A 26,067-nucleotide genomic window follows, 5' to 3' on the forward strand; every position below is an offset into this window, starting at 1 on the left:
ATTTGAGCTACCACAATGACAAAGTCTACGCGACTAGACCAAGAACCCTGGGTCAGTTAAAACAAGGAATTCAGGATGCAATTCACAGTACCCCGGCTGAAATGTTGCAGCGGTCTATGATCAATGTCAAAAGCAGATTTCACGAATGTATTCATACAGAAGTACGCTATATAACAAAGACGTAATTTTAAAAAACTGATAAATGCCATCAGTGTTTCGTAAATTCAAAGCTCTAAGGTTTCAGTTACTATAAATGCAATTTCTTCCCGTCATCACGCCTAGTTTTATTGGGTTGTGAAAACATTCCCCATTTTGTGTGTCACCGTGTACACAAGATTTCTTTAATAGATTAGTATTTGCCATAAATATCGTCTTCTTAGCTCTACCCGTTCCTGAGAAAAACAGGGCGTAACATACGGACAGACAGACGAACAACAATCATACTATAACGATTTGGTTTTTCAAATGTTCAAATGTGTGAGAATTCCTATGGGATCAAACTGCTAAGGCATCGGTCCCTAGCTTACATACTACCTAAAGTAACTTATGCTAAGAACAATAGACACACCCATGCCTGAGGCAGGACTCGAACCTGTGGCGGGACAGGCCGAGAAATTAGTGTCATAGCGCCTCCGACTGCCCGGCCACTCCACGCGGCCAGTTTGGTTTTTACAGTCTGAATTACGGAAAGCTATAAAGAGAAAAGATACTTGTGGCTGCATTGTTACCACCAGTGCCGCAACGTGCTTTATAGCCAGCCAATAAGCGCAGCCGATACACATTCCGTCACAACAAATTAATGCATAACAGCGAACTTGGAACGTAGTTTCGGCGGCGTGTTCGATATCGTCGTCAGATGGCGGTGAGATTTGCGGGCCTGGGGACGGCCGGGGCCCGTCGGGCGCAGCTGGTGCAGCGCAGGCCTGCGTTCGGTGACCAGCAAGGGGCAGCCGCAGCGGCTTGTTAGCGGGCGGCCGTGGTTTGCGAGCGACAGCGACACGGCGCGGATCCCGGCCGTAACTAGGGCTGCGACAGCGCTGGCCGCCGTCACATCAGTGGGCTGCGCCGCAACCAGTGGCCCGCTGCAGCCCGGTGAGTCCAAAGGAAGAGAGCCGTACAAAATCAAAATACAACACACCTAACACACAAAACAGGATTTTGTCGTCAACAGTGATGGCATTAAATGAAAATTGTTTGCTGTCATTGCAATGAACAGTTTGGCAGATAATATGACGGAATTCGTGAATACTACAGCATTTGATGAGGCAAGATTTTCCATTCTGTAACCCCTTTGGTCCAAATGAATCACAATGCAGGGTAGTCATGAAGGGTCGATCTATCTGTAAGAAGTAATCGATGCATTTACGTGATATATAATTATGATACACATTCACTGACGAAAGAAGGTGTTGACAGGTGTGAAAATTACCGAACTATCAGTTTAATAAGTCACGGCTGGAAAATACTAACACGAATTCTTCACAGACGAATTGAAAACCTGGTGGAATCCGTAGAAATGTTGGAACACGTGAGGCAATACTGAATCTACAACTTATCTTAGAAGACAAATTACGTAAAGGCAAACCTACATTTCTAGCATTTGTAGACTTGGAGAAAGCTTTTGACAATGTTGACTGGATTACTTTCTTTCAAATTGTGAAGGTGCCAGATGTAAAATACAGTGAGTGAAAGGCTATTTACAACGCCAGATGGCAGCTATAAGAGTCGAGGGACATTAAAGGGAAGCAGTGGTTGGGAAGGGAGTGAGACATGGTTGTGGCCTGTCCCCGATGTTATTCAATTTTTGTATTGAGAAAGCAGTAAAGGAGCAAAAAAAGTAAATTGGAGTAAGAATTAAGATCCATGGAGAAAAAATAAATTTTGACGTTTGCTAATGACACCGTAATTCTGTCAGAGACAGCAAAGGAACTGGAAGAGCAGTTGAACGGAGTGGACAGTGTCTTGAAAGGAGGATATAAGATGAACATCAACAAAACGAATCGAAGATAATGGAATGTGGTCGAATTAAGTCGGGTGATGCTGAGGGAATTAGATTAGGAAATGAGGCACTTGAACTAATAAACGAGTTTTGCTATTTGGGAAGCAAATTAACTGATGTTGGAAGAAGTAGAGAGGATATAAAATGCAGAGTGGCAATGGCAAGGAAAGCGTTTCTGAAGAAGAGAAATTTGTGAACATTTAAGTGTCAGGAAGTCTTTCCTGATAGTTCTGTATGGAGAGTAGCCATGAGGAGGTACTGACCAGAACTGGGGAGAAGAGGAATTTATGGCACAGCTTGACTAGAAGGCGGGATCATTTGGTAGGACATGTTCTGAGGCATCAAGGGATCACTAGTTTAGTATTGGAGGGTAGCGTGGAGAGTAAGAATCGTAGAGGGAGACCAAGAAATGGATAGACTAAGCAGATTCAGAAGGATGTAGGCTGCAGTGGTAACCTGGATATGGAGAAGCTTGTATAGGATAGAACAGCATGGAGAGTTGCATCAAACCAGTTTCTGGACTGATGACCACAACAGCAACATTCACTTATGAGCCACAACATTACGACCACGTGCTTAATAACGCGTCTGTCCGTCTTTGCAACGAAATAGATTACAGATTCAGCCTGTCCGACAATTTGTTGGTAGGCTTGTGGAGGTATGTGGCATTAGATGTGTACGCACAGGTCATTTAATTCTCGAAAATAACAAGCTGCCGATATGGGTACGCGGTGATGGCGCCCGACAGCGACCCAGACGGATTACACAAGGCGAATGTGATCCCCGAAACATCAATGTGAGTTGACTATAATGTTCCTCAGACTTCTGCAACACGGTTCTGGTTACGTGACATGTATTATTATACTGCAGAAAGACGACAACGCCATCGGTGTCTTAGATCACTGCCACAGGTCCGATGCAAGCGTTTGTGGAAAGACCATTGATCTAGCGTGGCAAAAATGTGATTCACCCGAAGAGCCGACAGTTTTCCATTAAACGACAGTAGAATCCCGATGGTATCCTACAGACTGCTGTCATAATTGATGATGTCGTTGGGTCAACAAGGTGAACGTGTAGGGATCGTCTGCTGTGGAGCTCCTATCTCAACAAGATGCGATGAACGGTGCGCTCTGAAACACTAGTGCTTGCATCAGCAATACCCTCTTTCTCCTGAGACACTACAGATCACCATATATTTTACGTAACAGAGCAGAGAGACCTACTAGTAGTTTAATTGTTCTTCTATCTCTTTCAGTAGATGCTCATGACAGTAGCACCTGAATATTCGACCAGCTTCGCTCTTTTCGAGATACTCGTTCAAACATTCTGCTAAATAATAATCTGCACTTTGTGAAAGTCGCTTACCTCAATGGACCTCACCATTTGCAGCCCATAGCTCCGCTAGGGTGATTCCTAATCCATGTCTGTAGAGCTTACATACATCTGTTAAAGCGTCACATGACTGCAGCGCCACCAAGTGACTATAAACTTCGCCGTCGCCAGTGATCATACAGTTTTGGCCCATCAGTGTGCATGATACGTGGGATTAATGTTACATTTTCAGAATAATCAAGAAGAAAGTTTACTGTAGATAAGTATGTGGGAGTTGTCAATGTGTGATTGGGCTGTTTATCATAGCTGGAGGTGCACCAGTAATTCAGTTGGAAATTTCACAAGCCACAAATAACAAGAGTAAACATCAGGTTACCTGTCAGTAAGTTCCAAAGACCTGGAGACTTTGCCAAGAAAGTGTACCAGCTGCAACTTCTTCAAAAGTTGTACCACGAAGATTACACAGTTTACCACAATGTATACTACGATTTGACGGACACAACGAACACCTCATGGATCACATTTTGTTAACTAACAAACCGATTTTCCACACGTACACAAAAATTAACAAATCTAACTGGTGCATTTTGTGTAACGACCCATCGCACGCTTGAATGTCAGAGAAAGACACCTAAAGCGAATGGATGGCATGGATTCACAAAGACTTTAGTTCATGAAGCCTTCATTCCTGCAGAAGAGAAAATTTCAAAAAACAATTGCCTTGATATGCTGCAGGAAGTCCTGAAATCACATCTTTAGCAAGAAGGCACTGCTGACACTGTCGTGTTCCAACATGATGGAACAATACCACAACTTGCTCTCATTGCGAGGGAGTAACTAAATCGAAGATCCGCCGACAGATGAACAGGCAGGGATTCTAAAACATTTACGTCATTGGATTCGCCTGGTATGACATATGTGTACATAATTTCAGGGTCGGATGTTCCATAGGATGTGCTTCAGAATGTTTTCAGGTCTGCACTTCAACTATGGCAGCAACGCTTCGAAACGGACGGAGGGCATGTTGAAGTTCGATGACAATTTATATATCGTAAAACTTTGAACATAGCTGCTAAGGTTCAGTGACAGCGTCAGAATTATATTAGAACAAATAAGCCCTCGGTCACAAATATTAACTCAAAATTGACCAGGTTTCTACGCTACTATGAGCGTTATCTTCTAAAACACAATAGATATATAAGACATTAATAAACTAAAGACTGCCGGCCGCGGTGGTCTCGCGGTTCTAGGCGCGCAGTCCGGAACCGTGCGACTGCTTTTTCAGTACTTACAAGTCACATTCTAAAAAAAATCTAATCCGGAAAGGCGACGTCATGAGAAGTTGTAAATACGATAAGATGGCGAGCCGCTAAGGGCTCCTCGTACCTGAGTGAACACGGGTTGCAATGGGGTCTGTTCTGTCGCACGTATCCGACCCTTTTCACCAGTAATCACACCACATTGGGAGCTAGGTGGATCCGACAAATAAGAAAACGAAGTAATGCTACCTTCTCAACAGTTCAGAGCTATGTTTAAAATTTAAAGTCTCTAGTTCATCGAAAAGTGTAAAATCCACAACAAAATTCTTTTCTGAAAAGACGCAGACAAGTGCGCATGCAACAGAAACGTGTTAAAATTAGAGTAACACCTACCTCTACTACCCAGCACCTACTACTACAGTAACCAGGGTACGGAACCAACTATGCTGCGACATGACAGTAATCACTAGAAACTCTGAAACATACAATATAGGACTACGCCCTCATCGTAACAAACAAACTCCGCAAGAACTTAATCTTGAGAAATATGAACACAGGACAACTGCGTATAAAGAAAGAGCGTGGAAGATACAGCACTCTGCCCTAATGCTCATGCTGTCTGATACATAACTTCCATGAACCATTTCACTCAGTACACATAGAGCCCTCCAATCCCCTTCACTGTGTGCCGTACTTGTTGTACACGACTCTGACCACTTTTCAAGTGAGAAAAAATCTATACGATACTGCAGTGCTTGTGGTGATCAGAAGTACGATGTAATGTTCCTTTTGACATGTCGATACTGGGCAAGCGACTTTCAATTACAATGTCTCCATTGTACCGAAATACACATAATGGATGTACGTGTACAGGTTGTAGACACATGGTAGAGACACATGAAAGTTTTGGTCTGGTTCTAGACAGTGCTCAGATAGACTAATGCTAACACGACAGGTCCTGATAAGCGGGAAATCTTGGATTCGAGTCCCAGTTTGGTAAAATTTTCATTTCCGTCGTTCCATTACAAAACTAATGGTTGTCCATATTTGCAATTGTGAATACATTTCATGTGAAAAATCTATAGATAAGCATTTTTATTTGCTCTCAGCTATATATATTATACTTATACTTGAGTAGTTTCAGTGATTTCGACCATTATTAACTGGAAGATTGAATAAAGAGAAAATTCACGTGTAATGTACACAGGCGAAAGAATAGAAATATAAGGGCTATACATGTGAACATCAACATCAGATACAGTACTTACAAAATTGTAGCATCTGTTGGTTTGAAAATGAATATTTTTCGGAGAATACGATGTCTTATACTAAATGTAATAATGAGAAAACGCGAAACCCAACATAACCAGGTTTTGACAACATCATGAAAAAGTGATTTAAGTTGCACATACACTCCTAACAGTTAGCAAGCATATGCCATTTCAGGTCTACGTAACCTCAGATGACCAAAGAGTTTCAGATATCAGAGTAAAAATGTAAAAAGATCTGTAATGTCAGTGGGTAGTGAAGTCAAAGGGAATACTAGTTAACAAAACTAAGTCCAAAGTTGGCACCATGCTGTTACTGTCAACAAACAACATCCCATGAGTGTAGCACAATGAAAACAAAATCGAAATGGCGCTAACTTGTAGAACATGTCAATCAAATAAAACGTACGATAGAGGTACTCAGGGTACCCTCCGCCACACACTGTCAGGTGGCTTGCGGAGTATGGATGTAGATGTAGATGTAGATGAAAACATGATGTCGTAAAAGCCATATAGCAATATAATGAAAGTCCCTTATAAATGACATTTGTATATAGTAATTACTATAGTTGAACTTATCATTCAATGACGAAATGTCAGGGTTACAAATGATCATAACAGTACCAAAATTATCCTTATCATAAATACTGCGACAGGTCAACAACAGAAATATATAACCACATTAAATTTTTGTCAACTTACACATAAGATGAAGGAACGAGGCTGTACTCAATCTTCACGAAAACAAAAAAATATTTATTTGCACCTTTGACATGGAGTGCTCAAAAACAGTGAGGTCAAACTATTTTGTAATACGAGAAGTTAATAACAACTGTAGAAACTGTAGAGGATATAGGGAAATTATGCTAAGTAATAAATGCACATTATACACTCCTGGAAATGGAAAAAAGAACACATTGACACCAGTGTGTCAGACCCACCATACTTGCTCCGGACACTGCGAGAGGGCTGGACAAGCAATGATCACACGCACGGCACAGCGGACACACCAGGAACCGCGGAGTTGGCCGTCGAATGGCGCTAGCTGCGCAGCATTTGTGCACCGCCGACGTCAGTGTCAGCCAGTTTGCCGTGGCATACGGAGCTCCATCGCAGTCTTTAACACTGGTAGCATGCCGCGACAGCATGGACGTGAACCGTATGTGCAGTTGACGGACTTTGAGCGAGGGCGTATAGTGGGCATGTGGGAGGCCGGGTGGACGTACCGCCGAATTGCTCAACACGTGGGGCGTGAGGTCTCCACAGTACATCGATGTTGTCGCCAGTGGTCGGCGGAAGGTGCACGTGCCCGTCGACCTGGGACCGGACCGCAGCGACTCACGGATGCACCCCAAGACCGTAGGATCCTACGCAGAGCCGTAGGGGACCGCACCGCCACTTCCCAGCAAATTAGGGACACTGTTGCTCCTGGGGTATCGGCGAGGACCATTCGCAACCGTCTCCATGAAGCTGGGCTACGGTCCCGCACACCGTTAGGCCGTCTTCCGCTCACGCCCCAACATCGTGCAGCCCGCCTCCAGTGGTGTCGCGACAGGCGTGAATGGAGGGACGAATGGAGACGTGTCGTCTTCAGCGATGAGAGTCGCTTCTGCTTTGGTGCCAATGATGGTCGTATGCGTGTTTGGCGCCGTGCAGGTGAGCACCACAATCAGGACTGCATACGACCGAGGCACACAGGGCCAACACCCGGCATCATGGTGTGGGGAGCGATCTCCTACACTGGCCGTACACCTCTGGTGATCGTCGAGGGGACACTGAATAGTGCACGGTACAGCCAAACCGTCATCAAACCCATCGTTCTACCATTCCTAGACCTGCAAGGGACCTTGCTGTTGCAGCAGGGCAATGCACGTCCGCCTGTATCCCGTGCCACCCAACGTGCTCTAGAAGGTGTAAGTCAACTACCCTGGCCAGCAAGATCTCCGGATCTGTCCCCCATTGAGCATGTTTGGGACTGGATGAAGCATCGTGTCACGCGGTCTGCACGTCCAGCACGAACGCTGGTCCAACTGAGGCGCCAGGTGGAAATGGCATGGCAAGCCGTTCCACAGGACTACATCCAGCATTTCTACGATCGTCTCCATGGGAGAATAGCAGCCTGCATTGCTGCGAAAGGTGGATATACACTGTACTAGTGCCGACATTGTGTATGCTCTGTTGCCTGTGTCTATGTGTCTGTGGTTCTGTCAGTGTGATCATGTGATGTATCTGACCCGAGGAATGTGTCAATAAAGTTTCCCCTTCCTGGGAGAATGAATTCACGGTGTTCTTATTTCAATTTCCAGGAGTTTAGATGAAAAAGGGGGCCATGTAGTACAACGTGGACCTCAGGTTACAACTGATATGAAACAAAGTCTTCAGGCTACCAATAACGTAAAACTTAAGACTTAGGGATGCAGCTATAATTTACATTGGGTTGTAACGGACTATAAATCAATATAAATATAGACTAGGACACTCAGATGTGTAGGACGAGTGGTAGGGACAGAGCATCGAGTGACATTATACTGAGTGTACTATCCGAAAATTACCTAGAGTAATTAAACAGAGAACCGACTGGTGGAGATAGCAGCTTGGACCCACTGATAACAAAGAGACCCGAACTTTTCGACCCTGTAAGTGCAGAACAGGGAATCAGTGATCATAAGGCCGTTGCAGCATCCCTGAATATGGAAGTTAATAGGAATATAAAAAAGGGAGGAAGGTTTATCTGTTTAGCAAGAGTAATAGAAGGCAGATTTCAGACTACCTGACAGATCAAAACGAAAATTGGGTGGCTTCCGGAGTACGGGTGTAGATGTAGAAAACTACTATAATAAGATAACATTGACGATGAAACTGACATACAATAACATTATTTATACATCATTGTGCCAATTATATAAGCAAATCATACCTACAAAAACCTGGTCAATGACGTTTAGGTTGTCATTACTGATCAGTTCCTATTTCCATTTGAATATTTTGTAGCTATATTTCAGTAACTACGATTTGTTTATGTAATTGAAGCAATAATGAGCACATAATATTGGTGTATGTATAATCATTCCTGTCCTCGGTGAGCATGCGTACAATCCCCTCCTTTCACTAAAAACAAATTGTTATCTCTATTGATATATTGAGTGGCCCTAGCTTGCAGTGATAGCAATGCAAGCAGCAGCGAGCGCAATTCACAAAATACAAAATTCTTTCACAAATTTTATTCACTTCCCAGCCGATGCGATGGGTGACGGGCGCCGAGCCCAGGAACCGCACAGTGTTATGGTCAGTCGTCTGTGGGCTTCGTGTCGACATGTGCGATGCTGGGAAGCCTATATTACCACCGCAGGAGCGACAGAGAGAGAGAGAGAGAGAGAGAGAGAGAGAGAGATAGAAGAGGCTCTGAGCACTATGGGACTTAACATCTGACGTCATCACTCCCCTAGACTCGGAACTACTTAAACCTAACTAACCTACGGACATCACACACATCCATACCCGAGGCAAGATTCGAACCTGCGACCTAGCGGTCACGCGGTTCCAGATTGAAGCGTCTAGAACCGCTCGGCTGCACAGGCCGGCGATCATTTGCATTTTTTGAATTTGATGAGAGCATGTTGCTCATGTGTAAAGGAGAGCTTGGCACAATCATGTCTACATTTAGTAGTGGGGTAATAAGCCTTTGAGAGGTAATGCTCCAGACTGTGTTTATTGTGAAAATTTTATATGATCGTGATGGTAAGACTTCCTGCAGTCTCGGTACAATCCTGCTATACCATAGCTAAGTTTATTGGCGTTCATTAATACTCGAGGACGAAATTATTACCCGATCTGTGGTTTGAAATTTTCCGTATTTAATAGCTTTAATTTTAAAGATGTATAGTTTGTAAACAGGCTGTTCATACGAACTACACTAAAGTGCCAAACAAACTGGTATAGGCATGTGTATTGGGATACAGTGATATATAACACAGTTGTTAGGTCAGTTACTACTGCTCCAATGGTAGGTAATCAAGATTTCATCTAAGTGAAAGTTATAGTTGGGGCACGAGCGATGGGACACAGCATCTCCGAGGAAACAATGAAGTGGGGGTATTGGCGTACGACCATTTCCCGAGTGTACCGTGAATATCAGGAATCCGGTAAAACATCAAATCTACAACACCCCTGCGACCAGAAAAAGATCCGCAAGAACGACACCGACGACGACTGAAAAAGTGACAAGTGTAACCCTTCTGCAAATTGTTGCAGATTGCAATGCTGGGCCATCGAAAAGTGTCAGTGTGCAAATCATTCAACGAAATAACATCGATATGGGCTTTCAGGTCTGAAGGCCCACTAGTGTACCCTTGGTGACTGCACGACGCAAATCTTTACGCCTCGCCTGGGCCTCTAACACCGACGTTGGACTGTTGATGACTGGATACACGTTGCCTGGTCGGACGAGTCTCTTACCAAATTGTGTCGAGTGTATGGACGTGTACGGTTTTGAGAGAACCCCATGGACCCTGAATGTCAGCAGGGGACCGTTCAAGCTGGTGGAGGCACTGTATTGGCTTGGAGCGAGTGGAGATGGAGCGATATGGAACCCCTGATAGTATAGATACGACTCTGATAGGTGACACGTAAGTAAGAATGTCTGACCACCTGCATCCATTCATGTCCATTGTGCATTCCGACGGACTTGGGCAATTCCAGCAGGACAATACGATGCCTCACACATCCAGAATTCCTATAGAGTGGCTCAGGGAACACTCTTTGGAGTTTAAACACTGCCGGTGGCCACCAAACTTCCCAGACATGAACATTGTTGATCATATCTGGGGTGCCTTGCAACGTCCAATTCAGAGGAGATCTCCTCCCATCATACTCTTACGGATTCATTGACAGCCCTGCAGGATTAATGGTGTAAATTCCCTCCTGCACTACATCAGACATTAGTCGACTCTATGCCACGTCGTATTGCGGCACTTCTGCATGGCCGGGGCGCTACGCGATATTAGGCAGTTTCTTTTGCTCTTCAGTGTAATTTTATTTAATTCTGTGTCTTCTTTTTCAAACATACTTGACTTTATTTGGTTGGCTATCAGCACTGAATTTTGAAATTCTTACAATACTGGCCACTTCACGCTTAGGTAACGGTGTAAAGAGAACTGTGGCAAGTTTTCCTTAAATACAAACTCCATTGAAATTGTTATGAACAAACTAATATAGTGAGTGGAGCGAACTTTTCTTAAATACTGCTTTCATTTAAACTGTTATTAATAAATTATTCTTGTGAGGTGTGGCGTATGTTTGTTGAATATTATTTTCATTTAAATTGTGGGGAACAACTATTTTATTCAGCACTGTTGTGCATTTTCCCTGAAGACAATTTTCACTTAAGTTGTTATGAGCCGATTTTCATGTTGGCCAAGCTACAATTAGCAGTTAAAGATCTAAAGAGCACGGTGGCGCGTTTTTCTTAAGTACTTATTTTATTTAATGTGCTATCGCCAGTTCTTCATATTGTGCAAGTTGCCCTTAGTAATTTTTAATTCTCGTGAGAGATACGGCGCATTTATTTTAAGGAACTCAAATTTGATTTATATTGCTGTACGTATCTCTATGTTGACTAAGCTATAATCGGTAGTTAATAATCTAGTGGTCGATGTCACGCGCTCCTCTCAAACACAAATTTATTTGAATAATTTTGGAAATATTTCATGTGGTTAAAGTTATGCTGAATAATTAATTATTCCATGCATGGTGTAGCCCTTTGGAAAATATGTTACCTTATTTAGGATTTCTGTTAGTAATACCATTATGGTTACTCTCCGTTTAATTAAACCCGTGCTCGATGATCAATATTTTAACTAAGTACTGTGGCCAATTTCGTAAATGATGAGATGTAAGTCTGAACGGCTCTTGTTGTTTCTTACTCATTTTAAAAGAAAGGAATTTGTTTAAATAATGTTAGTACATTAACTGATTAAAGTTGTGTAAATAATTGTTTCTCATAATGCAAACAGTGAAAGATGCTGCTGCTACTGGGCTAAGCCTTCCACAACATAGCCTTGTGTGCTGACAGTTGCATCATTTCAATCAGTATTCGATGTGATCTTAAAGGACTGCGAAATCAGTGTTTAACAGTGAGGAAATTTCATGGCAATAATTTCATATTATACTCTTATAATATTTATATTTAACATATAAAAAGAATATTTCAATCATTAAAGAATAAAATGCTTTTCTTTAATCAGGTACGCTGATCCGCTGGTTTGGCACCTCATTCCAAAATGGTTTCCTAAACATGATCGTATAGATTTTTAATTCTGTTGTGAAATCAAGCCATACCAACGATCCAGATTACTACAACTATGACATCAGAGTTACAAACATGCCATACAAATTATTAAATGAAAAGGGTTATATACAGTTAATACAAACTCTCATTAGCAATGAAAATGAAGTTGGTGCTGAAAACAGCTACAGCCACCACATTACACCAAATCTTCATATTGAAGCACGATGCTAAATTACTCACATGTATAAGAGGTTTTCTACATATAATTTGACGCGTAAACTACCCCGAATATTGAAAGGTACATATTAAAATGATTTATGCCATATAAAAATGAAAATCACCTCAATTATCAATGAGAAACTTGGTACACAACTGTTAAAAAAAACTCATCACCTTCACAGGAAGTACAGTTTAAACAGCTTACAAAAACTAATAAGATTACTTTCAACACATTAGATAGCCATGTGAGAACAAGTGAATGGCCTCTAGCGCTATTACTCCTGCAATCTGAATTTCAGTGACAAAGCATTTGATTACGGAATTCATCATTCAGTTAATTTTATTTCTAAATCCGTCAAAACGTGGCCAGGAACATTACCAGAAAATGTGACTTTAGCGAGTCACTCACAACTCTTTCAAGTTTAATTCAGCGTCATCGGATTTAATAGGATTCCAGCCTCTTGGAGAAATTTGTATATTGCCTAAGAGGAAAATAAATGCTTTTCGCCGCATCGCCAGCCAAACACCCATGTGGATGCCTTTGTAACTCAGGGCCAAGGGTTTGAGAAATGCTTGGCGGTAGACCTCCATCGGTTGGCCGCACACCATCCACAGGGAATATTTACGGTTACATTCAATATTGCATCGTATTCGCCACACAATTTAATTAAGTACTTGTCTTTTATGTAATAAATAAATAATGCATTTACCTGTGTCTTTTATTTCTGATGAAATTTCTCTGCATGTGGCACTCGTCACATCTGTCTTACTGAATGTGGCAATGGACTAATTCTAGATGCACTGATGAGCTTTCAATAAGTTAATGAAACGGAGTATAGAATTGTCTTCTCTTCTTCCCGTCACGTTAACAGCTCGAAGTGTCGTACGCTACTAGAGACCGGCAAGCGGCGCTGGGGGAGATATGTCACTTAATCCGGCGCAAGCCTTAAGTTCTCTTATCCGCCTTTTCACTTGCCTCCTGCTTCGGGAAGCCGCAAAATCCGTTACGGAATGACGGAGTAGCGATGTCTCTGGGGCACTCACAACTTATCGATACGTGCGGGTACACGGCTCAAACCCCCGGCTTCTGACTGATGATACTTGGGGTGGAAGCAGGAAGAAAGATCTCTGTGAGACTCTTATAAGCCTGACATTTTGACACCCTTAGTTTGAATCAAATGGATCCTAGTTATGTTGCACGTGGTCGTACTTTGTAGCCGAAAAGTGACTGGCGTATGAACTTCCAAAATTTGATAGGAACCGACGGAATGAGATAATAATTTTACGTAAATATTTTACACTTTCGTACTCTGGACATGGAAGTTTTGTCGAAAGTCATATCCCCAGTAACCAGTAAGGTTGGGCGCCTTCCCCGTTTGTATCTCCTAGCCTCTCTCTTGTGTGCAAGGAGAATATTTTTAATGCCCACCATCAACTGAGCTTAATCACCTCGGGATCCATTTCCTCAAACGACAAGTCATTAATGCCTCATTTATTTGCTACCAATGAATTTAGTGAATATGCCACTATTAAGTTTGCCGAAGTGGTCTTATCTGCTGTGTCGCTGACTAGCACTTTTGGTGGACCAAATCGAGGATAATACCTTCTACATGCTGTATAGGGATACAGAAGTCGTCCCTCGACATGGAATTACCACACATAGCGGCTAAAGGCGTCTAACAAGACAAAAATATATCTATTCTCATTTATAGTCCGGGAAAGAGGCCTCAAAAAGTCCATGAATGACTTGTCAATAGGATTCTGATAACGATTAGAACTTAAAAGAATTCTAAGGGCATATAGGTTAGGCTCAGCACACTTACATTCTGGAACTGAGTCAGAACCTTTCTCATGTCGGAATTCAATGTAAGCCACAGTAAATGCTCCTCAATTTTTAGAAATCTTCTGTAAGTCAATAAGTGTCACCCCCACAATGATTGATGGAAGTATTGAAAGACCAGCAGCACAAGCTCCTTCGGTAAACAAATTTTTGGGCTTCTGGCATGACTGGAATCATTAGTCCATCTAGTACCTGTTAAGTGACTTGCTTAGTGTCAACTATCTTTTAACTCCCAGATGCTCGTTGTCATCCAATTTTTACAGTAAATTTTCGAATAAGTAGAGAATGTAAGAACTGCGGCATTTGACAGTACACTTTCGCCCATTTCACTCGGTCAGTGGCTGTTTGCCTCATCTCTAACATACGTCATAATGCGTCCTCCACTTGGTTATCGATACCTCTTACATGCTTTGGTGAGAAGTGAAATGCAATCATGTGGGTTTTAGGGATGTCATCGGAGCGCAGTCGGGGCTTGGTAACCGGTCCCTAATTTAAACTATTTATGCACTTCTTAGAAGCAAAATTCATCTAAATCAAATAACACGGTCACCGTCTCCTATTCATAAAATGATTTTACTTCAGTGATGCGCAAGGGCCTGGACATGTGAGCAATAGGTTAACGTTCCCTGCCTTGTTCCTAAACCCAACTGCTGAAACTCCGGCGCTTTATGCGTCCGTTTAAAGCAGAAATTATTTAGCAACATTTGGGATTGCTAGAACCGGCGCATTAATTATTCCTAACTTTGGTGCATGAAACGCTGCCTGTTGGCTCTCAGACCAGAAAAAATCCTTGTCTTCTATTTTACGATGTTGATTTAATGGTGCGGCACACTCCGGAAATACTGGATAACTTTTCGGCAAAAAATGATCATAGCAATGAACGGATCTTTTCCTTTTTTGACTTCAGGATCGTATAATCATGAACGGCCTTTTCCCTTTCCTTGTCAGTTTCATTACCTTAAACTGAAACCAAGTGTCTTAGGAAGGAAATTCTAGAACTTCTTAAATTTGGTGGGCTTCACAGAAAAAACTTGGGTTGTGTGTTGCGTAAAACTCCTACTGTGAACGACCGAGTCATGCAAATAATTATACACAAATTGAAGTTTTAAACCTCTGAAGATGGAATCCAGTATGTGGGATAGCACTGCTGTTGGTGTTAACAAGCAAATGGGACTGTGGTCAATTATAAAATAATCCAGTTAGTGCAGAAACCTGTAAAGAGCTTGAATCTTTCAGGTAAAGGTACCTGTTAATAGATCAAGTTTTATCTAATAAAATGAAAGAAAGGGCTCCCGCGGATCACGTAAAGTAGTTTGGAGATTTGGTAATGATACTGGCTAGTAATCTGCTTCAACAGTTGCATCTTGGCTGGAGCTAGGCGGTAAGGCGACTGCGTTACTGGTACCTGATAAGTTAACTGAATGTCATATTCGATCCTCTTTGAAACATCCATCAACTGATATTCTAAGCTTCCCTTAGCTTCAGATGGTCCAGTTGACATTTATCTCCGACCTCTTCCATGGCGTCAATACCGTGGACTGATTGTGCTGGCACAGCCAATACTTCTTCTCATGAAACAAAAACATACACAATCCGAACAGGCATTGAAGGCCCAATGCTACCGACCGGCTGCCGTTTCATCTCGGCCCATAGTGTGAATATGGAGGGGCTCTCCGAGCCGTTGTCACATCTCGTGACCGATGCTAGTGCACACACCGCTTGTCAACAGCACTTGGCAGACCCTGACGCATCCAAGTGCTAGCCAAGGCCGACCGCGCTTAGTTTCGTCAATCTGACGGGAAACAGTGCTACCACTGAGGCCAGGCTGTTAGATACTTCTTCCTAGCCGAAATTTAAAACGTAAATTCTTTGTAGCGTAAACGAAAACACATTGCGTCTTTGTTATAAAATCACAGCGCAAAATAATGCACGAACAAAGAGCCCTAGTTACAATGAAATGCAAAGATCAATGTTTAATATTACACATTTTACCGCCTCTAACCAAGAAACCACAAATTTTCCTCGTTTTTGGCGTAGCGTTGGTGGTTAACTGACAGCAGTTGTTGGAATTTACAACTATGCCTATGACTTGGGTGTCTACGACAATCAATTAAAGGGCGGCTGCTCCCTGAATTTAGTAAGCTAGAAACCTACTCCTTATTAATGGTAGTAGGAACGATCGGAAGACGGCGGTTCACACTCATGATCTGATTACAAACTTTTGGCCGCCAACACCCTCGCCTCTGCATCAGCTGCTCAAAAAATTCTGGAGTCGAGGCTTACAGTCTATAGCCATGAGGCACAACCGATTACACGGAAAACAATTCCTCGAACAGAGACGACGTTCGCGATTTCCTTCCGCCCTCAGATTCACTGCATTTGCTGCTATTAATTCGTAGTCAGTTGTAGTCCTCTTTCCGTCTTTAATGAGAAGTCTTTCCGTAGTCGCTACTAAATGATCAAATTCCTTGGAAACCACTTGGGAGCGGTTCTCAGGTGGCATGCTTTACAAAATATTGTTAAGTGTGTCATTTTCAATACTACGTAAATGCAGTGCGAATCCAGACCTGCGGATATCCTCTACGCACTTTGTATTGGACAAAAATTCTATCGAAACCCCGAACCCTGAAATAACACTTGGTAGTTATCTTGTTTCTACACAGGCTATAACGGTTTTTCATAAAATGTTTTCCTACGCAATCCCTCCAAGGATGCATTCTCATGGATAATTTGTTCGAAATCACTTGAAATATAAGAGGGTGCGAAAATTTAAGCACAACAGTCTGAAAACCTCAAAAACTGTTACAATTAGACACTGGATGTAACAGAAAAAAATCTCTGTGCCTTGAATCTTCGTAGTTATCTGGTTAAGGAGCTTATTAAACAGCGCCACGTTCCATATCCCCACCGCTCGGCGCATTGCCACGCTGTCGACTTTATTACATTGGACCCGTGTTCCGACACCTGCAGCTAATGAAAGCCTTCGCTTTCAAGTGGAAGTTGAACATTTTCCCTCAAAATTTTCAAGGATTGTTCTTTGCTCACTATCAGCAGTGATGTGGAAGATACCCTGGAACCCGGTTGCACAGGTGGTTTAGCACTGCTGTTATCTTCGGAACAATATGATCCGAAAAGGAATTTTTTCTTCCATAACGTTTTAATATTTAAAAGGTATTGCGACAAACTAAATGACTTTGTTTTTCTAAACATTCAAAAATCTTATAGTTGTAGTAAAAAAATTACTCTTCCCTCCGTCACTAAAACTTATGTTGTTACACTTGCGTTCCTCTTGTCAGTATGACTTAAGGGAACAGGGGGCTTCAAAATTCACAGAATCCGCAAATATCAGTCATGATTCATTTCTACATGCCGGGGGTATATGCATAACTGTTTTCATGAGAAAGTAAATACTTGATTCCCTATTGTTGACATCTGCGAAGGTTATGCAATAATGCAATTCGCTGATTGAGTCCAAATTGTTATAGCTTACTATCGCTGACAGTTGCGTTTTATTAGTTTTTGTGTGGAGACGCACTTCATGTATCTGTCGCATTAGCTCCACGTGGCTATCGCGACTGATTCCTGTAGGCAGTATCTACCTTTCCCCTAGAGATACATGCCTCTGTACCCTTACATTTGTCCTCTAGCGATTTCTGCTTAGCGATTTTGCACTTCATCTCATTTTTAGTCGTATATATTATTTTCGCCTATTTCATTTGCAGCACTTTTATAGTTTTTTTGTTTTCAGCAATTAAATTCTATTTCTAGTAGAACTTGTCTTTTTATCTAATTGCTCCCATGCTGCCTTTACTTTTTCACCTCTTTTCAGTCGTTCGACAATGCTCCATCTGAGACTCGCAGCAACGTCTGGTTCTTTCCGTCTATCTATGTCCCATCTCCTTAGTTTTCTATCTTTCAGCAGTTTGCTTGGTGTCAATGTGCTGTTAATAACCTATAAATTGTAGCCAGAGTCGACATCTGCCCCTGGAAATGACTTACAATTTAAAATCTGGTTACGGGATCTCTGTCTTATTATCATCCTCCATCATAATTAAACTTTCGTCTCCCTTAACTATCTGAATAATATTTTTGATCTCATCATAAATTTCTTCAGTCTCTTCATCATCTGAAGCTACAACTGGCATACAAACTTGTACTACTGTGGTGAGTGTAAGCTGCGTGTCTGTCTTGGCTACGATAAGGCATTCACTGTGCTGTTAGTAGCTTATTCATTATTAAACCTACTCCTCCATTTTCCCTATTTGATTTTTTGTTTATAACCCTGTATTCACCTCACTACAAATCCTGTTCCTGCTGCCACCTATGTTCACTATTCTCGCTATATCTATCTTTAACCTACCCATATCCCTTTTTAGATCTGCTAACCTACCCGCCCGATTAAGGGATCTAACATTCCAAGCTCCGATACGTAGAATGCCAGTTTCTTTTCTCCTGACAGTGAACTCGTCCTGACTAGACCCCGCTTGCAGATTCGAATGGGGTTCTATTTTACCCGGGATAATGTACCTAAGAGGATGCCATCATCATTTAACCGTACACTAATGCTATATTTCCTCGGGAAAAATTATGGTTGTTGTTTACTGTTGCTTTTGACTGGTTTGATTGATATTACAAGGCCATATCAGTCAGTCATCAGATTGAAGCTCCTGCAACTACTGACAAGGTTGATGCCTCTCTCCAGGAACCATACGTTTGCCTTACCTCTCAACACATACCTCTCGGATGTCGTTGCAGGTACAGTCCGGCTATATATATCACTGAGGCACTCGAACCATCTCACCAGTGGCAAAGTCCATGGTATGTGCAGGGAGGCAAAAAACATATTACTTGCAATTACATCCCCATCAACATACATTATGCAGGACAAGAGGTGTACGTAATCGCCATTTTCGGTAGACTCGTCGTTGTGCAATGAGAGCTATGCTTTATTTTCGTGTTCAAAATGTCTTCTACGTCCTTGTACAGGTCCCTAACTAGTGCGACTGTACCTAACGGGTATAGATAAGTAATTGCTCTTCTAAACATCAGTCCAAAGGGAGCAAACCAGTTGCGTCTTTGCCACCGGTTACTCGTACTTTAGGCACAGCTCTGTTTGCAAAGAATAGCTCGATGTAGTCATAGAACCGCGCATGTCTGCTTTCATGTCCCGCAGGTATCTCGCTGCAAGTAACTATCTATATCCTTGCTCCAGTAATCAAATAGTCTATGCATTGGCTAGATTTGTGAGTTAATAAAATACAAAGAAATACAAAATAAATTTGATTGAATAATGTAACCAAAATAGTCCTATTATAACGTCTGTAACTGATGCATAAATAGAGAATTATGTTGAATAATGTTTAATCAAGACAGGACATATCAGATAAACGGTAAGTGGTCATATGATGTTCAATTAAAAAAGAGAAATACTCTTTTCAAATGCGGTAATATTACGCTGAGAACAAATTCCCCAGATTATGTAGTCATCTAAGGTAAGCCAATTTCTCAGTCACAACACACAAAATATTCACGAGCACAAAACAGTTCATGATTCAACGTCACGATTGACAAATTAACACACGCGACACAAAGAACAGTAACTCATACTCTAGCCTGAGTTCCTTTACACACATTGAGACCTCTCGAAATATAAAGCCCCTCCAGAAGTCTGCTAGCGGACATTCGCCACAAAGAATCAAACACCTCCATGAATGAATTACGAACATTACCTTAAGCAGGTCTCTGTTCTTCAAGAACTCGACATAACATGTCCTCAAATGTTAAAGTACCATAGTGGCTGATCAGTGCCCACAATCTATTACCTTTATGTCCAAATACCATTCATTACCACAAGTAGATCTGCCTCCTTCAAGCACAAACGTAAAAGTGTCCAGAATGGCTCGTCACTCGAACAGTTCCAGTGTCCAACTTCACTCTCGTAGTGTTCACCTAACGTCTGTTTGTCCATTGGCTGAAGGCCGTATCCACCAAAACTACATCATCCTGAAGCTCTAGAGACATGATGTGATTCAAGGTGACCACTTCTTGGGGTAAGCTAATATATTACAACAATATTTCAGTAAGAAAATGTCCTAAGCATTCGGTCTGCAGCTCGTGGTCTCGTGGTAGTGTTCTCGTTTTCTGAGCAAGGGGTCCCGGGTTAGATCCCCAGCGGGGTCAGGGATTTTCACGTGTCCCGAGATGACTGGATGTTGTTGTGTCGTCTTCATCATCATCATTATACGTCCCCATTACGGTCGGAGGAAGGCAACCGCAAACCACTTCCATTAGGACCTTGTCCAGTACGGCGGTGCGTGTCTCCCGCTTCGTTCCTCTACGCTCTGTCAAGAAGCGTGGGACTTAATTTCTATTTCCATAAGTATTCGGTTACGCACAGATGATTTGCGATAAATTTAAGTAATTTTTAGTTCTTAAATAAGTAAATAAACCAGCATTATTTTGCAAGTGTGCCCAAGATAAGTGATAAGAAATTTTTCTTAAATATTACTCAAACATGTTTCCTTGACACTAGCATCTTATGGTTCTCTTTCTAGTTGTGGTGTCCACTAATACATGCGATTGACGACATAGCACTTGCAGTCAACATTTAAATAACGTTACTGGCAAAATAGTAAACTGTTAATTAAATAAGAACACAAGTATGACAAAATATGAGGTTTTGGTGCTCTGTTCGTTTACTGTGTAAATATGGAGAACACAATGTTCTGACAAACATCTGCATAACGAAAAAGATACGAACGATGTCAATAAATAAAATGGGTTCAGATACTTAGCTCTCAGGAATGTTAGCTACAATGTAAAGCTCTCATCTGAGATATCGTTTGTGGAAATCACACGAAGCGACTAACAGTTGCTGATTCAGAAGTTCATTGTATAAATGTGTAAAAGAGTAAGTGGTTTGCGGATGGGGAGAGAAACTTCTGGTACCGATTGTAAATGTATTCAGGGTTTGGGAAACGGGGGAGGCGGTTGTTACATATGCCTCGTGACGATAGGTTGCAGGACGTCGAGCGGTCAGGATTAGCTAGGGAATTTCCAGTGCTGCCGTTAAATGACAGAACAAGAAATTAGGTACAATAACAAGAATATAATTCAATGTACACTGTACAAGGGGCGCGCCTAAGGTCGGAAGTTACCAGGTTTAGGCCAGTCTAGGAGGCTGAACAATTCATTGAAATGGCCAAAGGAAGGGGAAGCGGTTCATGTTAATTTGCGTTGGTAGCCGGTCGTGAAAAGCAGTGCCAGAGTCTCTGCCTTCCAGGAAGACGTCTGTTCTGCTCGAGGTCTGGATTACAAGACAGATAGAAGCAACTGCGTTCCTTTCCGCAGGACGCCCCGTTGACCAAACACGTGATCGGTCTCCCGCTCGCGCTATTGGCTAAAATTAATGACTTGAATTCGCTAGCAGTTGCAGCACAGGACTCAGGGCGTCTCGTGTTAGGGGCTGTAACTGGACAGAACTGCCTCGGTTTTGAAAGGTAAGCGACTTGTGTCACGTAGACACGGCGTGATTTACTCTGGGAGAAAACTTGTCAATATTCCACTGGGCCTATGAAATAAATTTTTTAAGCTAATTCCCTCAAATATTCCTTGACTGGCTGCCATCCTGTACAAATGTTTTTTCACAATAAAATATTAACTTCTCGAGTTTTGAAGATATTGAAATATTGTTATGTTATTGGATGTGCATCATTTTTCTGAGATCACAGATGTATTCAGATTCGCTTTAATATGAAAGTGCGATTTACTGTCGAAGTTTAGAGAGGTGTACCTTAGCCATGTTTAAAATTGTCTGACACTTCGCCATTTCCTGGAGCATTACCTGTTGCACAATGACCATGCCGTCCAGATTCCAAGAGTTGTGATCTACCTGATTCCGGAGATGCTGCTCGCCTCAGTCCGTGGCTGAATGGAAAACATGAACTGCCGGCCGTTGTGACCGAGCGGTTATAGCGGCTTCAGTCCGGAATCGAGCTGCTGCTACGGTCGCAGGTACGAATCTTGCCTCGGGCATGGATGTGTATGATGTTCTTCGGTTAAATAGGTTTAAGTAGTTCTAAATCTAGAGGACTGATGACCTCAGATGTTAAGTCTCATAGTGCTTAGAGCCATTTTTGAAAACATGAACTAGCCAGGCTGGCCGCAGCGCGCCTTGTGACATGGGCCCGCTTGCGTTCAGCCATGCAACAAATTCATCTCTCCTCAACACCAGACCTAGGTGGACGAATAACTAGGCAACCTACTCGTAAAATTGCTCTCGGTGGCTGCTTGTGTCAATAGAAACAGGAATTTTTTTAAATTTCAGTAGTAGGTTCTGAACCAATCACTGTAATTACCATTACTTTTCGTGTGGGCATTGACAATATGTCTGCTGTTGGGTGTGGTTTTAGGCACTTATGCCAAGTTCAGCTACCGTATATCTAGCGTCGTGTACATTTTGCGAAACACCTAACGACATAACCACAAACTTTACTTTTTTTGTTACAGCAAACGGACGAAAATAGTTCATACCTTCATGTAACAATAAGGGATATTTTGTTGACAAGGATCATTTCAATTAACTGGGACAACAGTGTCATTAGTGTGTCTTCACCAAACACAACACACTTGGGGATTAAGCATAGTTTTTCACCTCCCTAAAAAGGAAAGGTAAATAATTGTCACTATATTGCTTATGGACTAATTTATGTTTTACTTTTTCGAGATCGATGGTTTCACTAAATGCACTCAAAGACTAACTACTCCGCACAATGAACTTACACACATTGGAAAAAAAGGTTTGATAGCTCTGTGATAGAAAATACTGCTGCACCAATGACAATACTTGGATTTCTGCAAACCACAAATGTGATGAAACTGAACTGAAATAATAAACGAAAGGTGTCGGGTGGACTAACAACAGTACTGTCGCACTGAAATATTGTACTATAGTCTGACAATGTGTGGGTCCTTTGGCTGCAAACGAAGAGTACAATGAAGTTTAAGCAGCTGCTGCAAACGCGAACAAATATCGAAAAAAGGCAACAAAATAACAATATTTTCGCTAATTCCTGGAAGTTTAGGGAAAATCACATACAGACAGCCCTTCAAAATGTGAACGGTGTTGCAAAGTACTCTAAACCTAACGGCGTAGTCGACGCGGTGTCACAGACAGAATACAATTAACGTGAGATAAGGAAAGTGTAACAACGAGATTGAGTAAGTTAATTACATTTAATTTCTATCAAAACGTAACGGTTATCATCATGTATTAAACGATTAAGAAATAAAAAGCACCTTCTTACTTAAAATCGAAGACAGTAAATTACATTGAACTTCTTTAAAAACATGGAAATTCGCGGTATGCCTAAAACCGTTAGCTCTTAATATCTTACAAAAGTATGTAAATGTTCTCGTCACATTCGTCACATAGTCGCCAGTTGCGGAACTCTGGTACAGTGTTCTAGCCGCTAGGTCACCAATACAACGTGAATGAATGCAGTATTTTTTCCTTGTTTTTTTTTTTCTTTCTTTTCGAGCCCTCAATCTTGTGACTGTTTTGATGTGGCCTGCAACAAAATCCTCCCCTGTACAATCATTTCATCTCAGAGTATCACAACCTGCATCCTTCATTACACACGTCAAAGAAAGTTTTGCATCACCCCGGTTCCCAGAACTCCTGAAGATAGACATTGACTGAGGACATTGAATTACTGACACAGTCCCTTTGACTGTTCAGATATGTCACTAAACCCGCCCAAAGATGTAAAAACTCAAACATGAACAGCACCTATTATTCTCTTTTGTTCCAGTTTTCTCACAGTCCATGTTTCACTATCAAAGGATGTGGTGCTGCGAACCAGTTTCTCAGAACGTTCTTCGTCATATTAAGGCTGTAAGAAGCCTGTTTATGTGTTTGTATGTTGGCAGCCCTATAGACGGCATTAATATCACTGACAGCTCTGTGCACCGTCTGTAAGAGACTCTGTGGATGGTCGGACTCGCAGATAGGCAGTGAATAGTTAGCAGTGAAGGTGGTTAGCAGTGTTGGCGCTAGCGGACGGTGTGGACGTGTGTCCTTCATTGATATTTATTATTGGTTGGACATGGATATAAAATGATGACTGATATATCTGCTAATGTTTGTATAACGGAATAATTCGTGATTATATAATTTTTGGAACTGGGTGTCACATGAACAAGGTAAAAATCTGGTAAATGCATTGTCTGCTCTGCCACAAATTCTTTCCTTTGCTAACCACATGCCTGTTAGTAGTTAGAGCCTACAGTAGTTAGAATATTTTTGTTCAGCTGGCTGTAGTTGCTGCTTGCTGTATTTGCTGTAGTTCGTGTTATGAAGATTTTCTGTGTGGTATGTATATTTCATCTATGGGTCGTTGTTAAGTTTTTTTTTAATTGAGGGCCATTCTTTTGTATCACTTATTCAGAAGCATATTTTTGGGTTAATTATTTGTGGTCAAATTGCGTTGCGTTTGAATATTGTGGGTAATGAATGAATAAGATAGAGCTGTATTTGTCAGGGAATATTCTGCAGGTCATTGTTGAAATGATAAAAAACAGCTAAGAGACAGTACGCACAGCGGCATTCAGAGTTTCAGACATAAATAAAGAAGTTTCAAGTTCTATGTCAGATACTAGTACACTCGTCTTGGACAGGAATGCCTTTTTTTTAAAGTTTTAGTCTATTCTTGATGTCCTCCTTGCTTCATCCGTCACTCATTATTCTGCTACCTGTATAGCAAAATTCCACAACTTTATGTAGTTCGTATTCACCAATTCTGATGTTAAGTTTCTATCCATTCTCACTTCCGGTACTTTCGCATTTCGTCGATTTGCTTTAAAATCATATTCTGTTCATTCGATTCAACTGAGCCTGTAATTCTTCTTCATTGTGAATCTTATCACTGATGTCCTTTTACTTTGAATTTTAATCCCACTCTTGAAGCTTTTTTTAATTTTTCTCATTGCGTCTTCGACGTACAGATTGAACAATGGGAGTGAAAGACTGTCTGCCTCGCTTTATTTTTTTTTTGGGTCATCAGTCTACTGACTGGTTTGATGCTCTCCGCCATGAATTCCTCCCCTGTGCTAACCTCTTCATTTCAGAGTACCACTTGCAACCTACGTCCTCAGTTATTTGCTTGACGTATTCCAATCTCTGTCTTCCTCTACAGTTTTTGCCCTCTACAGCTCCATCTAGCACCATGGAAGTCATTCATTCATGTCTTAGCAGGTGTACTATCATCCTGTCCCTTCTCCTTATCAGTGTTTTCCACATATTCCTTTCCTCTCGGATTCTGCGTAGAACCTCCTCATTCTTTACCTTATCAGTCCACCTAATTTTCAACGTTCGTCTATAGCACCACATCTCAAATGCTTCGATTCTCTTCTGTTCCGGTTTTCCCACAGTCGATGTTTCACTACCATACAATGCTGTACTCCAGACGTACATCCTCAGAAATTTCTTCCTCAAATTAAGGCCGGTGTCTGATATTAGTAGACTTCTCTTGGCCAGAAATGCCTTTTTTGCCATAGCGAGTCTGCTTTTGATGTCCTCCTTGAACCGTCCGCCATTGGGTATTTTACTGCCGACGTAGCAGAATTCCTTAACTTCCTTGACTTCGTGACCATGAATCCTGATATTAAGTTTCTCGCTGTTCTCATTTCTACTACTTCTCATTACCTTCATCTTTCTCCGATTTAATCTCAAACCATAATGTGTACTCATTAGATTGTTCACTCCGTTCAGCAGATCATTTAATTCTTCTTCACTTTCACTCAGGATAGCAATGTCATCAGCGAATCGTATCATTGATATCCTTTCACCTTGTATTTTAATTCCA

General features: G+C 41.7%; 1 protein-coding gene across 1 annotated transcript in view; it reads right to left on the reverse strand.

Moving 5' to 3' along the window:
- Positions 1 to 796: 796 nt before the first annotated feature.
- Positions 797 to 26,067, reverse strand: part of LOC126267642 (uncharacterized) — a 177,458-nt gene continuing 152,187 nt past the window's right edge. The window contains exon 4 of the mRNA XM_049972943.1: positions 797 to 1,138. Within this exon, the coding sequence (XP_049828900.1) occupies positions 797 to 1,138 (342 nt within the window). The remainder of the gene's footprint in view (positions 1,139 to 26,067) is intronic.

The sequence above is a fragment of the Schistocerca gregaria genome, chromosome 4 (assembly GCF_023897955.1).
Source record: "Schistocerca gregaria isolate iqSchGreg1 chromosome 4, iqSchGreg1.2, whole genome shotgun sequence".
Lineage (NCBI taxonomy): Eukaryota > Metazoa > Arthropoda > Insecta > Orthoptera > Acrididae > Schistocerca > Schistocerca gregaria.